The sequence below is a fragment of the Mytilus californianus genome, unplaced genomic scaffold (assembly GCF_021869535.1).
Source record: "Mytilus californianus isolate M0D057914Y unplaced genomic scaffold, xbMytCali1.0.p SCAF_17, whole genome shotgun sequence".
In the NCBI taxonomy this organism is placed as follows: Eukaryota; Metazoa; Mollusca; class Bivalvia; order Mytilida; family Mytilidae; genus Mytilus; species Mytilus californianus.
The window spans coordinates 7,085,850-7,104,737 of record NW_026262659.1 but is presented as its reverse complement, the minus strand read 5'-3'; the positions used below and the strand labels follow the sequence as shown (position 1 = coordinate 7,104,737).

Below are 18,888 nucleotides of genomic sequence, written 5' to 3'. Positions count from 1 at the left end.
CAATTTCTTCTGTAACATTAACATTTTCTCCTTTAACATTTACATTTTCTTCTTTAACATTTACATTTTCTTTTGTAATATTAACGTTTTCTTCTGTAACATTTACATTTTCTTCTGTAACATTAACATTTTCTTCTGTAACATTAACGTTTTCTTCTGTAACATTTACATTTTCTCCTTTAACATTTACATTTTCTTCTGTAACATTTACATTTTCTTCTGTAATATTAACATTTTCTTCTGTAACATTAACGTTTTCTTCTGTAACATTTACATTTTCTCCTTTAATATTTACATTTTCTTCTGTAACATTTACATTTTCTTCTTGCAAGAGCTCAGGCAACATCTGGACATCGACCTTGTCCGTCTGTGTACCCTTATAACTTGTACTGGTAATATTTCCTATATGTACATGCATGTCCTGCGTACTTGCTACCATTGGTTTTCTGTCATCGGCCATTACCGGCTCTACCATTGAATCTCTGATTGACAGGAACTCACTTCTTTCCGCTTCTTTGTCAATGATAAGCCCAGAATTGGTGTCCTTTACTCCGACTCTGGCTTCTCTATCAGTTTGTCTTTTAGTCTCACATTCAATCCGCTGACCATTAAACTGTAAGCCTTGCATAGGATTGATTGTGATATTCTATTCATCAATTAGGTCACAACCTAATAACATGTTATCTCCAATGGGTGCTACATAAACTGGCCATTTGAAGGTTTCACTTCCCAGATTAACTTCCACCTCTGTAATCCCTCTTGTTGTCAAGTTCTTACTGGCCTCAGCAACTACCAAATTTCTTGCTGCTCTCCTTAGTTTTGGCCGTTTACTCCCAGGAATCTGATTATACAACTTCTCACTTAGAACCGTCACCTCTGCTCCAGTGTCAATAACTGCATTCGTCACAATCTTGTTAATGACCACTGGAACTGTAATGCAAGCTGCTGTCACCCGAGCAATTATAATATTTCCTTCTATCCCGTTGATCGGTTCTGCACTACCCATTACCTCCTTTGGTGTGTTCTCTGGTGTGTTCTGTTGTATCTCCTTAGACTCCTCAAACAACATCTCTAGGCTTAAATCTAGGTCCCGTATATCTAGGCTATCTTCTTCAAATGATCTCTTTATATAAGCTGTATTCACTGATTTTTTTGGTTCAACCAAATGCTCTTTCATTTGGCAATGTTTCTCTTCATATTTCAAATTATTCTCTTTAACTTTTTCTTTACCATGTTTAGGGGCTGACACTTGGTCGATAGTCTCAACCCTTAGCAGTTTAAAGACTCTTCATTTTGGTTTTGACTCCTTTCATTATTCCTTATAAAACCACTTCTGTTGTCTTTATGATTATGATAGGGGCTTCTCCCTTCTTTTGGACAATTTCTTATGTAATGGCCTTCCTCATTACAGTTAAAGCATCTGGAATTCTTCATCTTGGTCGTATGGTCTTTATACACTTGCTTATTTTGCCCTGGACTACTGTCATACTCCTGTTGTGTATAGTACTTTGCCATTTCTCTTTTAATGGTTGTCTCTAGTGACTCCGAAATTCCTCTTTCAAACTGAGTCATTCTTTCTTCTGTAATAAATCTTTTTCCTCCTACTTTTCTGACCTCTATATCTTCGGACCCACAATTATTTCTATAACTGTCCTCTGTTGTACCAAGCTGACGGTTGTTTCTGTCTCTTGAACCTCTCTTGTAAGTCTCATATAGCGTTACTTGGTGTATTGCCTCTGTTATGCTAGTAATCCTTTTTGTCAGTAGCTCAATAGCAATACTCTGGTCTGGCAATCCTCTAAGCATATACTCCACACTGAGTGTACTGTGTGTTGCTGTGTCAATTGTTGGGAAAGACTTCCTGACCAACATCTCGACCCTTGAAGCATACTCCTGAATTGTTTCTCTATCATACTTTTTCAGAGTATGAAGCTCTTGTCTGTATGTTTCCGGGTACCCATGATCTCCAAATCTATTTGACATGGCTGCACAAAGTGCTGAAAATGATCTTTTTGTCTCTGGTGTAAGAAATGAGGCATATACCATTGCTTCATCTTTGAGGGCTGTAACCAGTTCTATGGCTTTGGTTGATGGAGTCCAATTGTTCATTTCCGCAATCAGTTCAAATTGCATCACATATGCGTTCCATGGATCCTTTCCGTTATAGAATGGCACTCTTGTTCTGCGTCCATTATCATTAAATCTTGGAACTTCTGATGTATTGATATACTGTGGTCCACTGGGATGCTGCATTGGTAACAAGTCTGGCTCTGTGATTGGTTGATACTGTTGGAAATTTCTATTTGAACTGGATATTGTGAAAAAGTACTGTTCGGGGCTTGATTTTGTATATATCGGCTATTCTGTACTGTATTTTGCGAATAGTTACTTCTTTGCATTGTATTATAAGGATAGGTGTTGCTCACAAATAGACTCTGAGTATACAAGTCCTTGTTAAGAACTGGATTCTGTGAAATGCTGCTGCTAACAATATCCTGGTTTACATGGCTATGAGTACCAGCATATACATTCGGCTCTATATACTCTGTTGACTGGGTAATTGTGTTGACCAGATTTTGATTAGGGTTTGTTTGACTTGAACTTGGTATCTGAAAGCTGTTTTGTTTGGCTGTTCTCTTTAATTCAAAATTTTCATTCTTTAAGGCATCTAATTGTCTTCTTAATTGTGTGAGCTCATCACTATCAGAATTGGTTGATCTTGAAATTAAAGCGCTATCACTTCGACTTTGAGTTGGAACAAGGAACGGATTAGTGTTATTCTCAATTTCTTTACTTATAGCAGGTAAGTTGATAGTATGATCCATGGTACAAGGATTTTCATCAGTCAAATGATTTATCTCCCTTTCTCCTTCATTAATTGAAGTAGGCAATATATTTGGATACTTATTTATTGTCTCCCCATTACTGAATTCAGGGATATTAAACCTTGCATTAAAATAATCATGAGAGTTTCTAGATTCCCCTGAAAAATGGGCCTCCATATTCCCAGATGATATGGCATGGTTGGGAATGGCTAAACTACTTGGTGGGTTTATTCCAGATCCCCTTCCTCTTCCCCTTCCTAAAGACATTGATCCCGTAGACATACTAGGTTGTCTATTTCTCAAATTATACATCCTACTTTTGACTGCTAAATGGAATCAAGAGTTTCAATATACTAATCAACTTGGATTAAATTTTATCCTTGTTGAAATTGATAAAGAATTTCCTATGCCTTACTTTTAAAACACAATTTGGATTATGAATCTATCCTTACTTTGTGAAATAGACTATATACATTTTAAACTTGAAATAGACTATAGACGTTCAACTTTGACCTTAATGAAATATAACTACAACTTAGATTTATATTTATCCTTGTTGTAAAACTTATTTTGTGAAATGTACTATTTAATTTACAACTTCGAAATAGACTATAATTTTTTTTTTTTAAACTTCGACTCTATCGAAAAATTATTATAACTACAACTTGGATTTATATTTATCCTTGTTGTAAAAAATAAGCTTATGAAATGGACTATTTAATTTACAACTTTGAAATAGACTATAAATTTTACAACTGGACCCTATTGAAAAAATTATGGTTTTAATATTATTATTCAACTTGGATTCAGATTTATTCCTGTTAAAAATAGACTCCTAACTTTAAAACTCAACTTGGATTAAAGTTTATCCTTATTGAATATGGTATTCAATATTAATCTAGCTCAACTTGGATTTTATTTTATCCTTGTTGAAATTTGACTTAAAATTTTTTATCTTTTAACATTCAACTTAGATTAGAATTTATCTTTGTTGATGTATACCCCTTAACTTTTTTATTTCAACTTATAGATTCATATTTATCCTTGTTGATATATACTCAAATTTAATAATTATAACCTTTTCAACTTGGATCTATATTTATCCTTGTTGAATTTAAAACTACTGAAAGATATACTATAAGCTTAATTAATCTCACCAACTGTACTTTTCTTTTCTTTCACCTTTTGTTGAAGTGTCCTTTTTTATTATGTTCAGTTTTTTTTTTTAAGTGTAAACAAATATGGACAGTAACAATTTAAAATATTTTTACTTATCAATTGCTTGCCTAATAAAATATTCACGTAGATTCTTAAAATTTTCTTTAAAAAGAAAACTAAATTCGCTGCCACCAGTGTAAAGATTGTTCTCAATCTTTCTTACAATACCTTTAGTCTGTAGATATTTATTCTATTCAATAGCTTTTAGAAATATATTAGCCAGGTTTTCTAAATAAAATAACAACTAAACTACTATTTCAAGAAATAGAAATTATTATTATTACTATAAATTACTACAAAGAATGAAAGTACAATATGTTTAACGGTTTTCTGTGATTTTCGTGCGTGAAGTATTTACCTATTAAGTTTCTGTAAAGATGAGTTCAAATTCGTTTTGCTATTTGGAAAATCCCCTTTTTATAATACTTATCACGCCTTATCCTTGCGCGTAAGAAAATAGGTCGCTACTGGTCAAGGTTAATCATATAAATCACTGTCAATACATACGTAAATATTGGATTATAAAGAAAGCACTCACGATTTCATACGTCTCGACACCGATTTATCAATATAAAGCATATAAATACAAGTAACTAAAGAAATGTAGGATTAATAACAAGTTAGAAAACAAAGATGTTATTCGAATGCCACATGTTGGCGGAATTTCGTAACGCTAAATCGGCAACTGCCAATTTTGCCGGGAACGACGTTACGTTAACACAAAGGTAAAACCGCGTTATTGAATGTTTACAACACTGCCCTCCGTCAAAATAGAATTTCGTCTCGAAATTTAAATAATTGCGAAATATTAAATCATTAGATACAATTAAACAAAATCTAATCAAGCACCTGCTATCTCAATAGAATATTAAAATTAAGAAAATTTGTTTTTGTCAATGTTGACTAGATCACGAATATATCACAATTCTTGACACGTATAATAATAAAAGTGTACCAATGATATATAAAACAATATACATATAAATAATGTCAACAATTTTGTAGTTTTGTGTCTTTCAATATAATAAATAAACTGTTTATAAAATTTTCAATGTTTTCTTTGTCCAACAACTTCACTGTATTATTGGTTCGTCTCTTTTTGTCTTTCTTTCTGTATCCTCTTCTGTTCTTTTTTTTTCTTTATGTGTCCTCTTCTGTTCTTTTCTCTTTCTGTGTCCTCTTCTGCTCTTTTCTTCCTTTTTCTCCAATCTTTTTGTGTGTCTTGAGTTACCTGTTTTTCATTCTCATGTTCTTTCTTAGTTTGGTCTAAATCTGTTTCACGGAAACTTTCTTTCAGTTGACTTATTTTTTCCACCTGACAGAAAAAGTTTCCATCCTCTTTTTTAACTAAAACATTTACAATTTCTTCCGTAACTGGAATATTTTGATTTTCTACTGGAACATTCACAATTTCTTCTGTAACATTTACATTTTCTTCTATAACATTTACAGTTTCTTCTGTAAAATTTATATTTTCCTCTGTAACATTTTCATTTTCTTCTGTAACATTAACGTTTTCTTCTGTAACATTAACAATTTCTTCTGTAACATTAACATTTTCTCCTTTAACATTTACATTTTCTTCTTTAACATTTACATTTTCTTTTGTAATATTAACGTTTTCTTCTGTAACATTTACATTTTCTTCTGTAACATTAACATTTTCTTCTGTAACATTAACGTTTTCTTCTGTAACATTTACATTTTCTCCTTTAACATTTACATTTTCTTCTGTAACATTTACATTTTCTTCTGTAATATTAACATTTTCTTCTGTAACATTAACGTTTTCTTCTGTAACATTTACATTTTCTCCTTTAATATTTACATTTTCTTCTGTAACATTTACATTTTCTTCTTGCAAGAGCTCAGGCAACATCTGGACATCGACCTTGTCCGTCTGTGTACCCTTATAACTTGTACTGGTAATATTTCCTATATGTACATGCATGTCCTGCGTACTTGCTACCATTGGTTTTCTGTCATCGGCCATTACCGGCTCTACCATTGAATCTCTGATTGACAGGAACTCACTTCTTTCCGCTTCTTTGTCAATGATAAGCCCAGAATTGGTGTCCTTTACTCCGACTCTGGCTTCTCTATCAGTTTGTCTTTTAGTCTCACATTCAATCCGCTGACCATTAAACTGTAAGCCTTGCATAGGATTGATTGTGATATTCTATTCATCAATTAGGTCACAACCTAATAACATGTTATCTCCAATGGGTGCTACATAAACTGGCCATTTGAAGGTTTCACTTCCCAGATTAACTTCCACCTCTGTAATCCCTCTTGTTGTCAAGTTCTTACTGGCCTCAGCAACTACCAAATTTCTTGCTGCTCTCCTTAGTTTTGGCCGTTTACTCCCAGGAATCTGATTATACAACTTCTCACTTAGAACCGTCACCTCTGCTCCAGTGTCAATAACTGCATTCGTCACAATCTTGTTAATGACCACTGGAACTGTAATGCAAGCTGCTGTCACCCGAGCAATTATAATATTTCCTTCTATCCCGTTGATCGGTTCTGCACTACCCATTACCTCCTTTGGTGTGTTCTCTGGTGTGTTCTGTTGTATCTCCTTAGACTCCTCAAACAACATCTCTAGGCTTAAATCTAGGTCCCGTATATCTAGGCTATCTTCTTCAAATGATCTCTTTATATAAGCTGTATTCACTGATTTTTTTGGTTCAACCAAATGCTCTTTCATTTGGCAATGTTTCTCTTCATATTTCAAATTATTCTCTTTAACTTTTTCTTTACCATGTTTAGGGGCTGACACTTGGTCGATAGTCTCAACCCTTAGCAGTTTAAAGACTCTTCATTTTGGTTTTGACTCCTTTCATTATTCCTTATAAAACCACTTCTGTTGTCTTTATGATTATGATAGGGGCTTCTCCCTTCTTTTGGACAATTTCTTATGTAATGGCCTTCCTCATTACAGTTAAAGCATCTGGAATTCTTCATCTTGGTCGTATGGTCTTTATACACTTGCTTATTTTGCCCTGGACTACTGTCATACTCCTGTTGTGTATAGTACTTTGCCATTTCTCTTTTAATGGTTGTCTCTAGTGACTCCGAAATTCCTCTTTCAAACTGAGTCATTCTTTCTTCTGTAATAAATCTTTTTCCTCCTACTTTTCTGACCTCTATATCTTCGGACCCACAATTATTTCTATAACTGTCCTCTGTTGTACCAAGCTGACGGTTGTTTCTGTCTCTTGAACCTCTCTTGTAAGTCTCATATAGCGTTACTTGGTGTATTGCCTCTGTTATGCTAGTAATCCTTTTTGTCAGTAGCTCAATAGCAATACTCTGGTCTGGCAATCCTCTAAGCATATACTTCACACTGAGTGTACTGTGTGTTGCTGTGTCAATTGTTGGGAAAGACTTCCTGACCAACATCTCGACCCTTGAAGCATACTCCTGAATTGTTTCTCTATCATACTTTTTCAGAGTATGAAGCTCTTGTCTGTATGTTTCCGGGTACCCATGATCTCCAAATCTATTTGACATGGCTGCACAAAGTGCTGAAAATGATCTTTTTGTCTCTGGTGTAAGAAATGAGGCATATACCATTGCTTCATCTTTGAGGGCTGTAACCAGTTCTATGGCTTTGGTTGATGGAGTCCAATTGTTCATTTCCGCAATCAGTTCAAATTGCATCACATATGCGTTCCATGGATCCTTTCCGTTATAGAATGGCACTCTTGTTCTGCGTCCATTATCATTAAATCTTGGAACTTCTGATGTATTGATATACTGTGGTCCACTGGGATGCTGCATTGGTAACAAGTCTGGCTCTGTGATTGGTTGATACTGTTGGAAATTTCTATTTGAACTGGATATTGTGAAAAAGTACTGTTCGGGGCTTGATTTTGTATATATCGGCTATTCTGTACTGTATTTTGCGAATAGTTACTTCTTTGCATTGTATTATAAGGATAGGTGTTGCTCACAAATAGACTCTGAGTATACAAGTCCTTGTTAAGAACTGGATTCTGTGAAATGCTGCTGCTAACAATATCCTGGTTTACATGGCTATGAGTACCAGCATATACATTCGGCTCTATATACTCTGTTGACTGGGTAATTGTGTTGACCAGATTTTGATTAGGGTTTGTTTGACTTGAACTTGGTATCTGAAAGCTGTTTTGTTTGGCTGTTCTCTTTAATTCAAAATTTTCATTCTTTAAGGCATCTAATTGTCTTCTTAATTGTGTGAGCTCATCACTATCAGAATTGGTTGATCTTGAAATTAAAGCGCTATCACTTCGACTTTGAGTTGGAACAAGGAACGGATTAGTGTTATTCTCAATTTCTTTACTTATAGCAGGTAAGTTGATAGTATGATCCATGGTACAAGGATTTTCATCAGTCAAATGATTTATCTCCCTTTCTCCTTCATTAATTGAAGTAGGCAATATATTTGGATACTTATTTATTGTCTCCCCATTACTGAATTCAGGGATATTAAACCTTGCATTAAAATAATCATGAGAGTTTCTAGATTCCCCTGAAAAATGGGCCTCCATATTCCCAGATGATATGGCATGGTTGGGAATGGCTAAACTACTTGGTGGGTTTATTCCAGATCCCCTTCCTCTTCCCCTTCCTAAAGACATTGATCCCGTAGACATACTAGGTTGTCTATTTCTCAAATTATACATCCTACTTTTGACTGCTAAATGGAATCAAGAGTTTCAATATACTAATCAACTTGGATTAAATTTTATCCTTGTTGAAATTGATAAAGAATTTCCTATGCCTTACTTTTAAAACACAATTTGGATTATGAATCTATCCTTACTTTGTGAAATAGACTATATACATTTTAAACTTGAAATAGACTATAGACGTTCAACTTTGACCTTAATGAAATATAACTACAACTTAGATTTATATTTATCCTTGTTGTAAAACTTATTTTGTGAAATGTACTATTTAATTTACAACTTCGAAATAGACTATAATTTTTTTTTTTTAAACTTCGACTCTATCGAAAAATTATTATAACTACAACTTGGATTTATATTTATCCTTGTTGTAAAAAATAAGCTTATGAAATGGACTATTTAATTTACAACTTTGAAATAGACTATAAATTTTACAACTGGACCCTATTGAAAAAATTATGGTTTTAATATTATTATTCAACTTGGATTCAGATTTATTCCTGTTAAAAATAGACTCCTAACTTTAAAACTCAACTTGGATTAAAGTTTATCCTTATTGAATATGGTATTCAATATTAATCTAGCTCAACTTGGATTTTATTTTATCCTTGTTGAAATTTGACTTAAAATTTTTTATCTTTTAACATTCAACTTAGATTAGAATTTATCTTTGTTGATGTATACCCCTTAACTTTTTTATTTCAACTTATAGATTCATATTTATCCTTGTTGATATATACTCAAATTTAATAATTATAACCTTTTCAACTTGGATCTATATTTATCCTTGTTGAATTTAAAACTACTGAAAGATATACTATAAGCTTAATTAATCTCACCAACTGTACTTTTCTTTTCTTTCACCTTTTGTTGAAGTGTCCTTTTTTATTATGTTCAGTTTTTTTTTTTAAGTGTAAACAAATATGGACAGTAACAATTTAAAATATTTTTACTTATCAATTGCTTGCCTAATAAAATATTCACGTAGATTCTTAAAATTTTCTTTAAAAAGAAAACTAAATTCGCTGCCACCAGTGTAAAGATTGTTCTCAATCTTTCTTACAATACCTTTAGTCTGTAGATATTTATTCTATTCAATAGCTTTTAGAAATATATTAGCCAGGTTTTCTAAATAAAATAACAACTAAACTACTATTTCAAGAAATAGAAATTATTATTATTACTATAAATTACTACAAAGAATGAAAGTACAATATGTTTAACGGTTTTCTGTGATTTTCGTGCGTGAAGTATTTACCTATTAAGTTTCTGTAAAGATGAGTTCAAATTCGTTTTGCTATTTGGAAAATCCCCTTTTTATAATACTTATCACGCCTTATCCTTGCGCGTAAGAAAATAGGTCGCTACTGGTCAAGGTTAATCATATAAATCACTGTCAATACATACGTAAATATTGGATTATAAAGAAAGCACTCACGATTTCATACGTCTCGACACCGATTTATCAATATAAAGCATATAAATACAAGTAACTAAAGAAATGTAGGATTAATAACAAGTTAGAAAACAAAGATGTTATTCGAATGCCACATGTTGGCGGAATTTCGTAACGCTAAATCGGCAACTGCCAATTTTGCCGGGAACGACGTTACGTTAACACAAAGGTAAAACCGCGTTATTGAATGTTTACAACACTGCCCTCCGTCAAAATAGAATTTCGTCTCGAAATTTAAATAATTGCGAAATATTAAATCATTAGATACAATTAAACAAAATCTAATCAAGCACCTGCTATCTCAATAGAATATTAAAATTAAGAAAATTTGTTTTTGTCAATGTTGACTAGATCACGAATATATCACAATTCTTGACACGTATAATAATAAAAGTGTACCAATGATATATAAAACAATATACATATAAATAATGTCAACAATTTTGTAGTTTTGTGTCTTTCAATATAATAAATAAACTGTTTATAAAATTTTCAATGTTTTCTTTGTCCAACAACTTCACTGTATTATTGGTTCGTCTCTTTTTGTCTTTCTTTCTGTATCCTCTTCTGTTCTTTTTTTTTCTTTATGTGTCCTCTTCTGTTCTTTTCTCTTTCTGTGTCCTCTTCTGCTCTTTTCTTCCTTTTTCTCCAATCTTTTTGTGTGTCTTGAGTTACCTGTTTTTCATTCTCATGTTCTTTCTTAGTTTGGTCTAAATCTGTTTCACGGAAACTTTCTTTCAGTTGACTTATTTTTTCCACCTGACAGAAAAAGTTTCCATCCTCTTTTTTAACTAAAACATTTACAATTTCTTCCGTAACTGGAATATTTTGATTTTCTACTGGAACATTCACAATTTCTTCTGTAACATTTACATTTTCTTCTATAACATTTACAGTTTCTTCTGTAAAATTTATATTTTCCTCTGTAACATTTTCATTTTCTTCTGTAACATTAACGTTTTCTTCTGTAACATTAACAATTTCTTCTGTAACATTAACATTTTCTCCTTTAACATTTACATTTTCTTCTTTAACATTTACATTTTCTTTTGTAATATTAACGTTTTCTTCTGTAACATTTACATTTTCTTCTGTAACATTAACATTTTCTTCTGTAACATTAACGTTTTCTTCTGTAACATTTACATTTTCTCCTTTAACATTTACATTTTCTTCTGTAACATTTACATTTTCTTCTGTAATATTAACATTTTCTTCTGTAACATTAACGTTTTCTTCTGTAACATTTACATTTTCTCCTTTAATATTTACATTTTCTTCTGTAACATTTACATTTTCTTCTTGCAAGAGCTCAGGCAACATCTGGACATCGACCTTGTCCGTCTGTGTACCCTTATAACTTGTACTGGTAATATTTCCTATATGTACATGCATGTCCTGCGTACTTGCTACCATTGGTTTTCTGTCATCGGCCATTACCGGCTCTACCATTGAATCTCTGATTGACAGGAACTCACTTCTTTCCGCTTCTTTGTCAATGATAAGCCCAGAATTGGTGTCCTTTACTCCGACTCTGGCTTCTCTATCAGTTTGTCTTTTAGTCTCACATTCAATCCGCTGACCATTAAACTGTAAGCCTTGCATAGGATTGATTGTGATATTCTATTCATCAATTAGGTCACAACCTAATAACATGTTATCTCCAATGGGTGCTACATAAACTGGCCATTTGAAGGTTTCACTTCCCAGATTAACTTCCACCTCTGTAATCCCTCTTGTTGTCAAGTTCTTACTGGCCTCAGCAACTACCAAATTTCTTGCTGCTCTCCTTAGTTTTGGCCGTTTACTCCCAGGAATCTGATTATACAACTTCTCACTTAGAACCGTCACCTCTGCTCCAGTGTCAATAACTGCATTCGTCACAATCTTGTTAATGACCACTGGAACTGTAATGCAAGCTGCTGTCACCCGAGCAATTATAATATTTCCTTCTATCCCGTTGATCGGTTCTGCACTACCCATTACCTCCTTTGGTGTGTTCTCTGGTGTGTTCTGTTGTATCTCCTTAGACTCCTCAAACAACATCTCTAGGCTTAAATCTAGGTCCCGTATATCTAGGCTATCTTCTTCAAATGATCTCTTTATATAAGCTGTATTCACTGATTTTTTTGGTTCAACCAAATGCTCTTTCATTTGGCAATGTTTCTCTTCATATTTCAAATTATTCTCTTTAACTTTTTCTTTACCATGTTTAGGGGCTGACACTTGGTCGATAGTCTCAACCCTTAGCAGTTTAAAGACTCTTCATTTTGGTTTTGACTCCTTTCATTATTCCTTATAAAACCACTTCTGTTGTCTTTATGATTATGATAGGGGCTTCTCCCTTCTTTTGGACAATTTCTTATGTAATGGCCTTCCTCATTACAGTTAAAGCATCTGGAATTCTTCATCTTGGTCGTATGGTCTTTATACACTTGCTTATTTTGCCCTGGACTACTGTCATACTCCTGTTGTGTATAGTACTTTGCCATTTCTCTTTTAATGGTTGTCTCTAGTGACTCCGAAATTCCTCTTTCAAACTGAGTCATTCTTTCTTCTGTAATAAATCTTTTTCCTCCTACTTTTCTGACCTCTATATCTTCGGACCCACAATTATTTCTATAACTGTCCTCTGTTGTACCAAGCTGACGGTTGTTTCTGTCTCTTGAACCTCTCTTGTAAGTCTCATATAGCGTTACTTGGTGTATTGCCTCTGTTATGCTAGTAATCCTTTTTGTCAGTAGCTCAATAGCAATACTCTGGTCTGGCAATCCTCTAAGCATATACTCCACACTGAGTGTACTGTGTGTTGCTGTGTCAATTGTTGGGAAAGACTTCCTGACCAACATCTCGACCCTTGAAGCATACTCCTGAATTGTTTCTCTATCATACTTTTTCAGAGTATGAAGCTCTTGTCTGTATGTTTCCGGGTACCCATGATCTCCAAATCTATTTGACATGGCTGCACAAAGTGCTGAAAATGATCTTTTTGTCTCTGGTGTAAGAAATGAGGCATATACCATTGCTTCATCTTTGAGGGCTGTAACCAGTTCTATGGCTTTGGTTGATGGAGTCCAATTGTTCATTTCCGCAATCAGTTCAAATTGCATCACATATGCGTTCCATGGATCCTTTCCGTTATAGAATGGCACTCTTGTTCTGCGTCCATTATCATTAAATCTTGGAACTTCTGATGTATTGATATACTGTGGTCCACTGGGATGCTGCATTGGTAACAAGTCTGGCTCTGTGATTGGTTGATACTGTTGGAAATTTCTATTTGAACTGGATATTGTGAAAAAGTACTGTTCGGGGCTTGATTTTGTATATATCGGCTATTCTGTACTGTATTTTGCGAATAGTTACTTCTTTGCATTGTATTATAAGGATAGGTGTTGCTCACAAATAGACTCTGAGTATACAAGTCCTTGTTAAGAACTGGATTCTGTGAAATGCTGCTGCTAACAATATCCTGGTTTACATGGCTATGAGTACCAGCATATACATTCGGCTCTATATACTCTGTTGACTGGGTAATTGTGTTGACCAGATTTTGATTAGGGTTTGTTTGACTTGAACTTGGTATCTGAAAGCTGTTTTGTTTGGCTGTTCTCTTTAATTCAAAATTTTCATTCTTTAAGGCATCTAATTGTCTTCTTAATTGTGTGAGCTCATCACTATCAGAATTGGTTGATCTTGAAATTAAAGCGCTATCACTTCGACTTTGAGTTGGAACAAGGAACGGATTAGTGTTATTCTCAATTTCTTTACTTATAGCAGGTAAGTTGATAGTATGATCCATGGTACAAGGATTTTCATCAGTCAAATGATTTATCTCCCTTTCTCCTTCATTAATTGAAGTAGGCAATATATTTGGATACTTATTTATTGTCTCCCCATTACTGAATTCAGGGATATTAAACCTTGCATTAAAATAATCATGAGAGTTTCTAGATTCCCCTGAAAAATGGGCCTCCATATTCCCAGATGATATGGCATGGTTGGGAATGGCTAAACTACTTGGTGGGTTTATTCCAGATCCCCTTCCTCTTCCCCTTCCTAAAGACATTGATCCCGTAGACATACTAGGTTGTCTATTTCTCAAATTATACATCCTACTTTTGACTGCTAAATGGAATCAAGAGTTTCAATATACTAATCAACTTGGATTAAATTTTATCCTTGTTGAAATTGATAAAGAATTTCCTATGCCTTACTTTTAAAACACAATTTGGATTATGAATCTATCCTTACTTTGTGAAATAGACTATATACATTTTAAACTTGAAATAGACTATAGACGTTCAACTTTGACCTTAATGAAATATAACTACAACTTAGATTTATATTTATCCTTGTTGTAAAACTTATTTTGTGAAATGTACTATTTAATTTACAACTTCGAAATAGACTATAATTTTTTTTTTTTAAACTTCGACTCTATCGAAAAATTATTATAACTACAACTTGGATTTATATTTATCCTTGTTGTAAAAAATAAGCTTATGAAATGGACTATTTAATTTACAACTTTGAAATAGACTATAAATTTTACAACTGGACCCTATTGAAAAAATTATGGTTTTAATATTATTATTCAACTTGGATTCAGATTTATTCCTGTTAAAAATAGACTCCTAACTTTAAAACTCAACTTGGATTAAAGTTTATCCTTATTGAATATGGTATTCAATATTAATCTAGCTCAACTTGGATTTTATTTTATCCTTGTTGAAATTTGACTTAAAATTTTTTATCTTTTAACATTCAACTTAGATTAGAATTTATCTTTGTTGATGTATACCCCTTAACTTTTTTATTTCAACTTATAGATTCATATTTATCCTTGTTGATATATACTCAAATTTAATAATTATAACCTTTTCAACTTGGATCTATATTTATCCTTGTTGAATTTAAAACTACTGAAAGATATACTATAAGCTTAATTAATCTCACCAACTGTACTTTTCTTTTCTTTCACCTTTTGTTGAAGTGTCCTTTTTTATTATGTTCAGTTTTTTTTTTTAAGTGTAAACAAATATGGACAGTAACAATTTAAAATATTTTTACTTATCAATTGCTTGCCTAATAAAATATTCACGTAGATTCTTAAAATTTTCTTTAAAAAGAAAACTAAATTCGCTGCCACCAGTGTAAAGATTGTTCTCAATCTTTCTTACAATACCTTTAGTCTGTAGATATTTATTCTATTCAATAGCTTTTAGAAATATATTAGCCAGGTTTTCTAAATAAAATAACAACTAAACTACTATTTCAAGAAATAGAAATTATTATTATTACTATAAATTACTACAAAGAATGAAAGTACAATATGTTTAACGGTTTTCTGTGATTTTCGTGCGTGAAGTATTTACCTATTAAGTTTCTGTAAAGATGAGTTCAAATTCGTTTTGCTATTCGGAAAATCCCCTTTTTATAATACTTATCACGCCTTATCCTTGCGCGTAAGAAAATAGGTCGCTACTGGTCAAGGTTAATCATATAAATCACTGTCAATACATACGTAAATATTGGATTATAAAGAAAGCAATCACGATTTCATACGTCTCGACACCGATTTATCAATATAAAGCATATAAATACAAGTAACTAAAGAAATGTAGGATTAATAACAAGTTAGAAAACAAAGATGTTATTCGAATGCCACATGTTGGCGGAATTTCGTAACGCTAAATCGGCAACTGCCAATTTTGCCGGGAACGACGTTACGCTAACACAAAGGTAAAACCGCGTTATTGAATGTTTACAACAGACATTATCAAATAATCAAATTTACCTTTACACAGATTTAACTCCGCCTACTTATATTGTTTGCAGATGTCAATCTTAATTACAATGCTTGAGCAAACATTGATACAAACAACGCAAGCAAGCCAAACAAACCTTTGTCTTGCTAGCATTATGAAAAGAGCTGTAAAGGATTTAAGATCAGTCCTCTTCAAAGTATAGGTATCACAAACTTACATCAATCAGATGAACCCTGCCAGATGGAGATAAACCTTGCCAGATGGACATTTGTCATTTCAGGGCCTTTTATAGCTGACTATGCGGTATGGGCTTTGCTCATTGTTGAAGGCCGTACGGTGACCTTTAGTTGTGTCATTTGGTCTCTTGTGGAGAGTTGTCTCATTGGCAATCATGCCACATCTTCTTTTTTTTATAAACCAGGGGCGTAGCTACCTTCTTGTTGAAAAGGAATCGCAAACTGAAGGACGAGGGGCCCCAGTGGGTAGGGGGAACAGGGTAGCGAAGCCCCCCAGAAGCTCTGCATATATAGCATTACAAAACAATCACAACCGTAATAAAACTTGTACATTTTTGTTGTGTTTTTTTGGTCAACTATTTGTTTAACTCCGAGTCATATAAAGACTAAACACCAATGAACTGAGTCTTTGTTTACTAAATACAAAATCGACAACTGTGAGCTATTGCTTACTAGTTACGACTAGGAAATGTACATTACAAAGTGGTATCAGTTGGTAGACAAATAGTAGGGAGGAAACTGTACATTACAAAGTGGTATCAGTTGGTAGACAAAGAGTAGGGAGGGAACTGTACATTACAAAGTGGTATCAGTTGGTAGACAAAGAGTAGGGAGGAAACTGTACATTACAAAGTGGTGTCAGTTGGTAGACAAAGAGTAGGGAGGAAACTGTACATTACAAAGTGGTGTCAGTCGGTAGACAAAGAGTAGGGAGGAAACTGTACATTACAAAGTGGTGTCAGTCGGTAGACAAAGAGTAGGGAGGAAACTGTACATTACAAAGTGGTGTCAGTCGGTAGACAAAGAGTAGGGAGGAAACTGTACATTACAAAGTGGTATCAGTTGGTAGACAAATAGTAGGGTGGAAACTGATAGGTAAAAAATTCATGAAGTGTGTTACTAAATATTAGATTTCTGCCAGAAATAGTTCCCGAGAAAAATGCCACGAAAACTTCCATGTATGACCATATGTCCAAAAATAAACAGAGGTCGGGAAACAGGAAGTAGGAAACTCAGGAGTATTTTGCTGAAATGAATAGTTGCTGAGACAAATGTTGTTACGGGCGGACGCACGGACAGAGATACACAGTAACCAGTATACACCGTACTCCGTTGGGCAAGGAACAGGAGGATAAAAAGAAAAAATTCACAATAAGTGCATTATGTGGGAACCAAACCAGCCTTTTGGACAGGTGGTGGTCACAAATTTCATGACTTATCTATTAATAAATAGTAGAAAATACATTTTGTATATATTGTTCAATTTCTTTATAATTGCCTGTACCAACTCGTGGACCTAGAAATTTTAAAGGGTGAGTGTTTTTCTTTCACAATAAGGCTGCATTTTTTTCATTTTTTTTCCTTTTAACTGCAAGATCCTTAAGTTTGAGGAAAAAAATAATTTGGCTTTCATGGGTTTAAAAAAATAATCGGATGCTTTTTTCAACAAATAAACAATGTTAATTTTGTTTGATTGTGTGAAAACGATGTGGATGCACGTGCTGTCGTGCCTCCGGGTAGCTATGCCCTTGTAAACACTTACAATCATTCTGTACATCATCTATAACTGACCCATTGCTTGTTGTATCTAAGAAACATCCCTTATCACTAAAACTTAGTCAGTCTGACATGTATAACTTACAATCACTATATACTGTAAATTCAGAAATTATTGCGAGGTTTTTATTAATGTGAATAATGGGACTGGGTGATGATCGCAATAATAAGAACTCACGTTATGATATCGGATACATATATCTGTACACAAATTTTCCTCAAATCGCAATAATTAATCTCACATTTTAGTCCATTCTTCAAAAATCCCATTAATAAATGCATGCAATAATTTCTGAATTTACAGTCCACAAAACAAGTTGACCTTTTGCTTGTAACATTTAAGAAAAAGTCCTTATCACTATATAACTAAACATTAACCAATGAATCATGAAGATGAGGTCAAGGTCACCCCGTTTGAGGGACATATAAACGGTACAATCATTCCATCCACCAAATATTGTTGACCAATACTTGAGTATCTGTGAAACATACATAAACATGAAAACTGAGACAGACATGTACACCTTGATTCATTCTATACATCGAAATTAAGTTAACCTATTGCTTATAAATATAAAAAGTTTTAGAGAAACACATCTAATCAAGCAAAAACAAAGTTGATCACCAGACCGGGTAACTGTCCTAAAAAAAGAAGCATACTTAGCAGGTTCTTCTTCACTCTCCTTCTTTCCTTTCTTTTTCTTTTTCTCCTCATCACTGCCACTATTAAATGAATTATCTGATGCTGAACCTGCAGCTGATGTTGACTTGGCCTCAGATTCTGATTCAGACGATGATGTGTCATCAATGAAAGAGGACTCATCATCAAACATGTTCTAAAAATACACACAAAATAACATAAATCAATCCCGTTTTTTTTAAGAAAAGGGAAATTCATCAGGAGTTGACTTAATTTTGTTGTTGAAATATCTTTTTTATCATTTATAAATTTATCAGAGAATACTGACAACCTCAATTATTCCAAGATAATGCTATACATCAATTTGTTATCTGGGCTGTAGGAGTTTTGTCTACCCAACAGCATAATTCTTGGACAAGTTTGATGGTCTGGCACTTTTCGGGAAGCCTAAAATATTTAATTACCCCTATGTGAATCAGTAGCTAATTTAAGTAAGATTGTGTGATAGC

At 33.4% G+C, this 18,888-nt stretch overlaps 1 protein-coding gene across 3 annotated transcripts in view; it reads right to left on the bottom strand.

Annotated features, from left to right (window-relative positions):
- The window catches only part of LOC127726311 (transcriptional regulator ATRX-like), a 64,048-nt gene that overhangs the window by 16,367 nt on the left and 28,793 nt on the right, over positions 1–18,888 (bottom strand). For all 3 annotated transcript variants that reach the window (XM_052233625.1, XM_052233627.1, XM_052233628.1), the window contains exon 21: positions 18,400–18,575. In XM_052233625.1, coding sequence (XP_052089585.1) covers positions 18,400–18,575 — 176 coding nt within the window. The remainder of the gene's footprint in view (positions 1–18,399; positions 18,576–18,888) is intronic.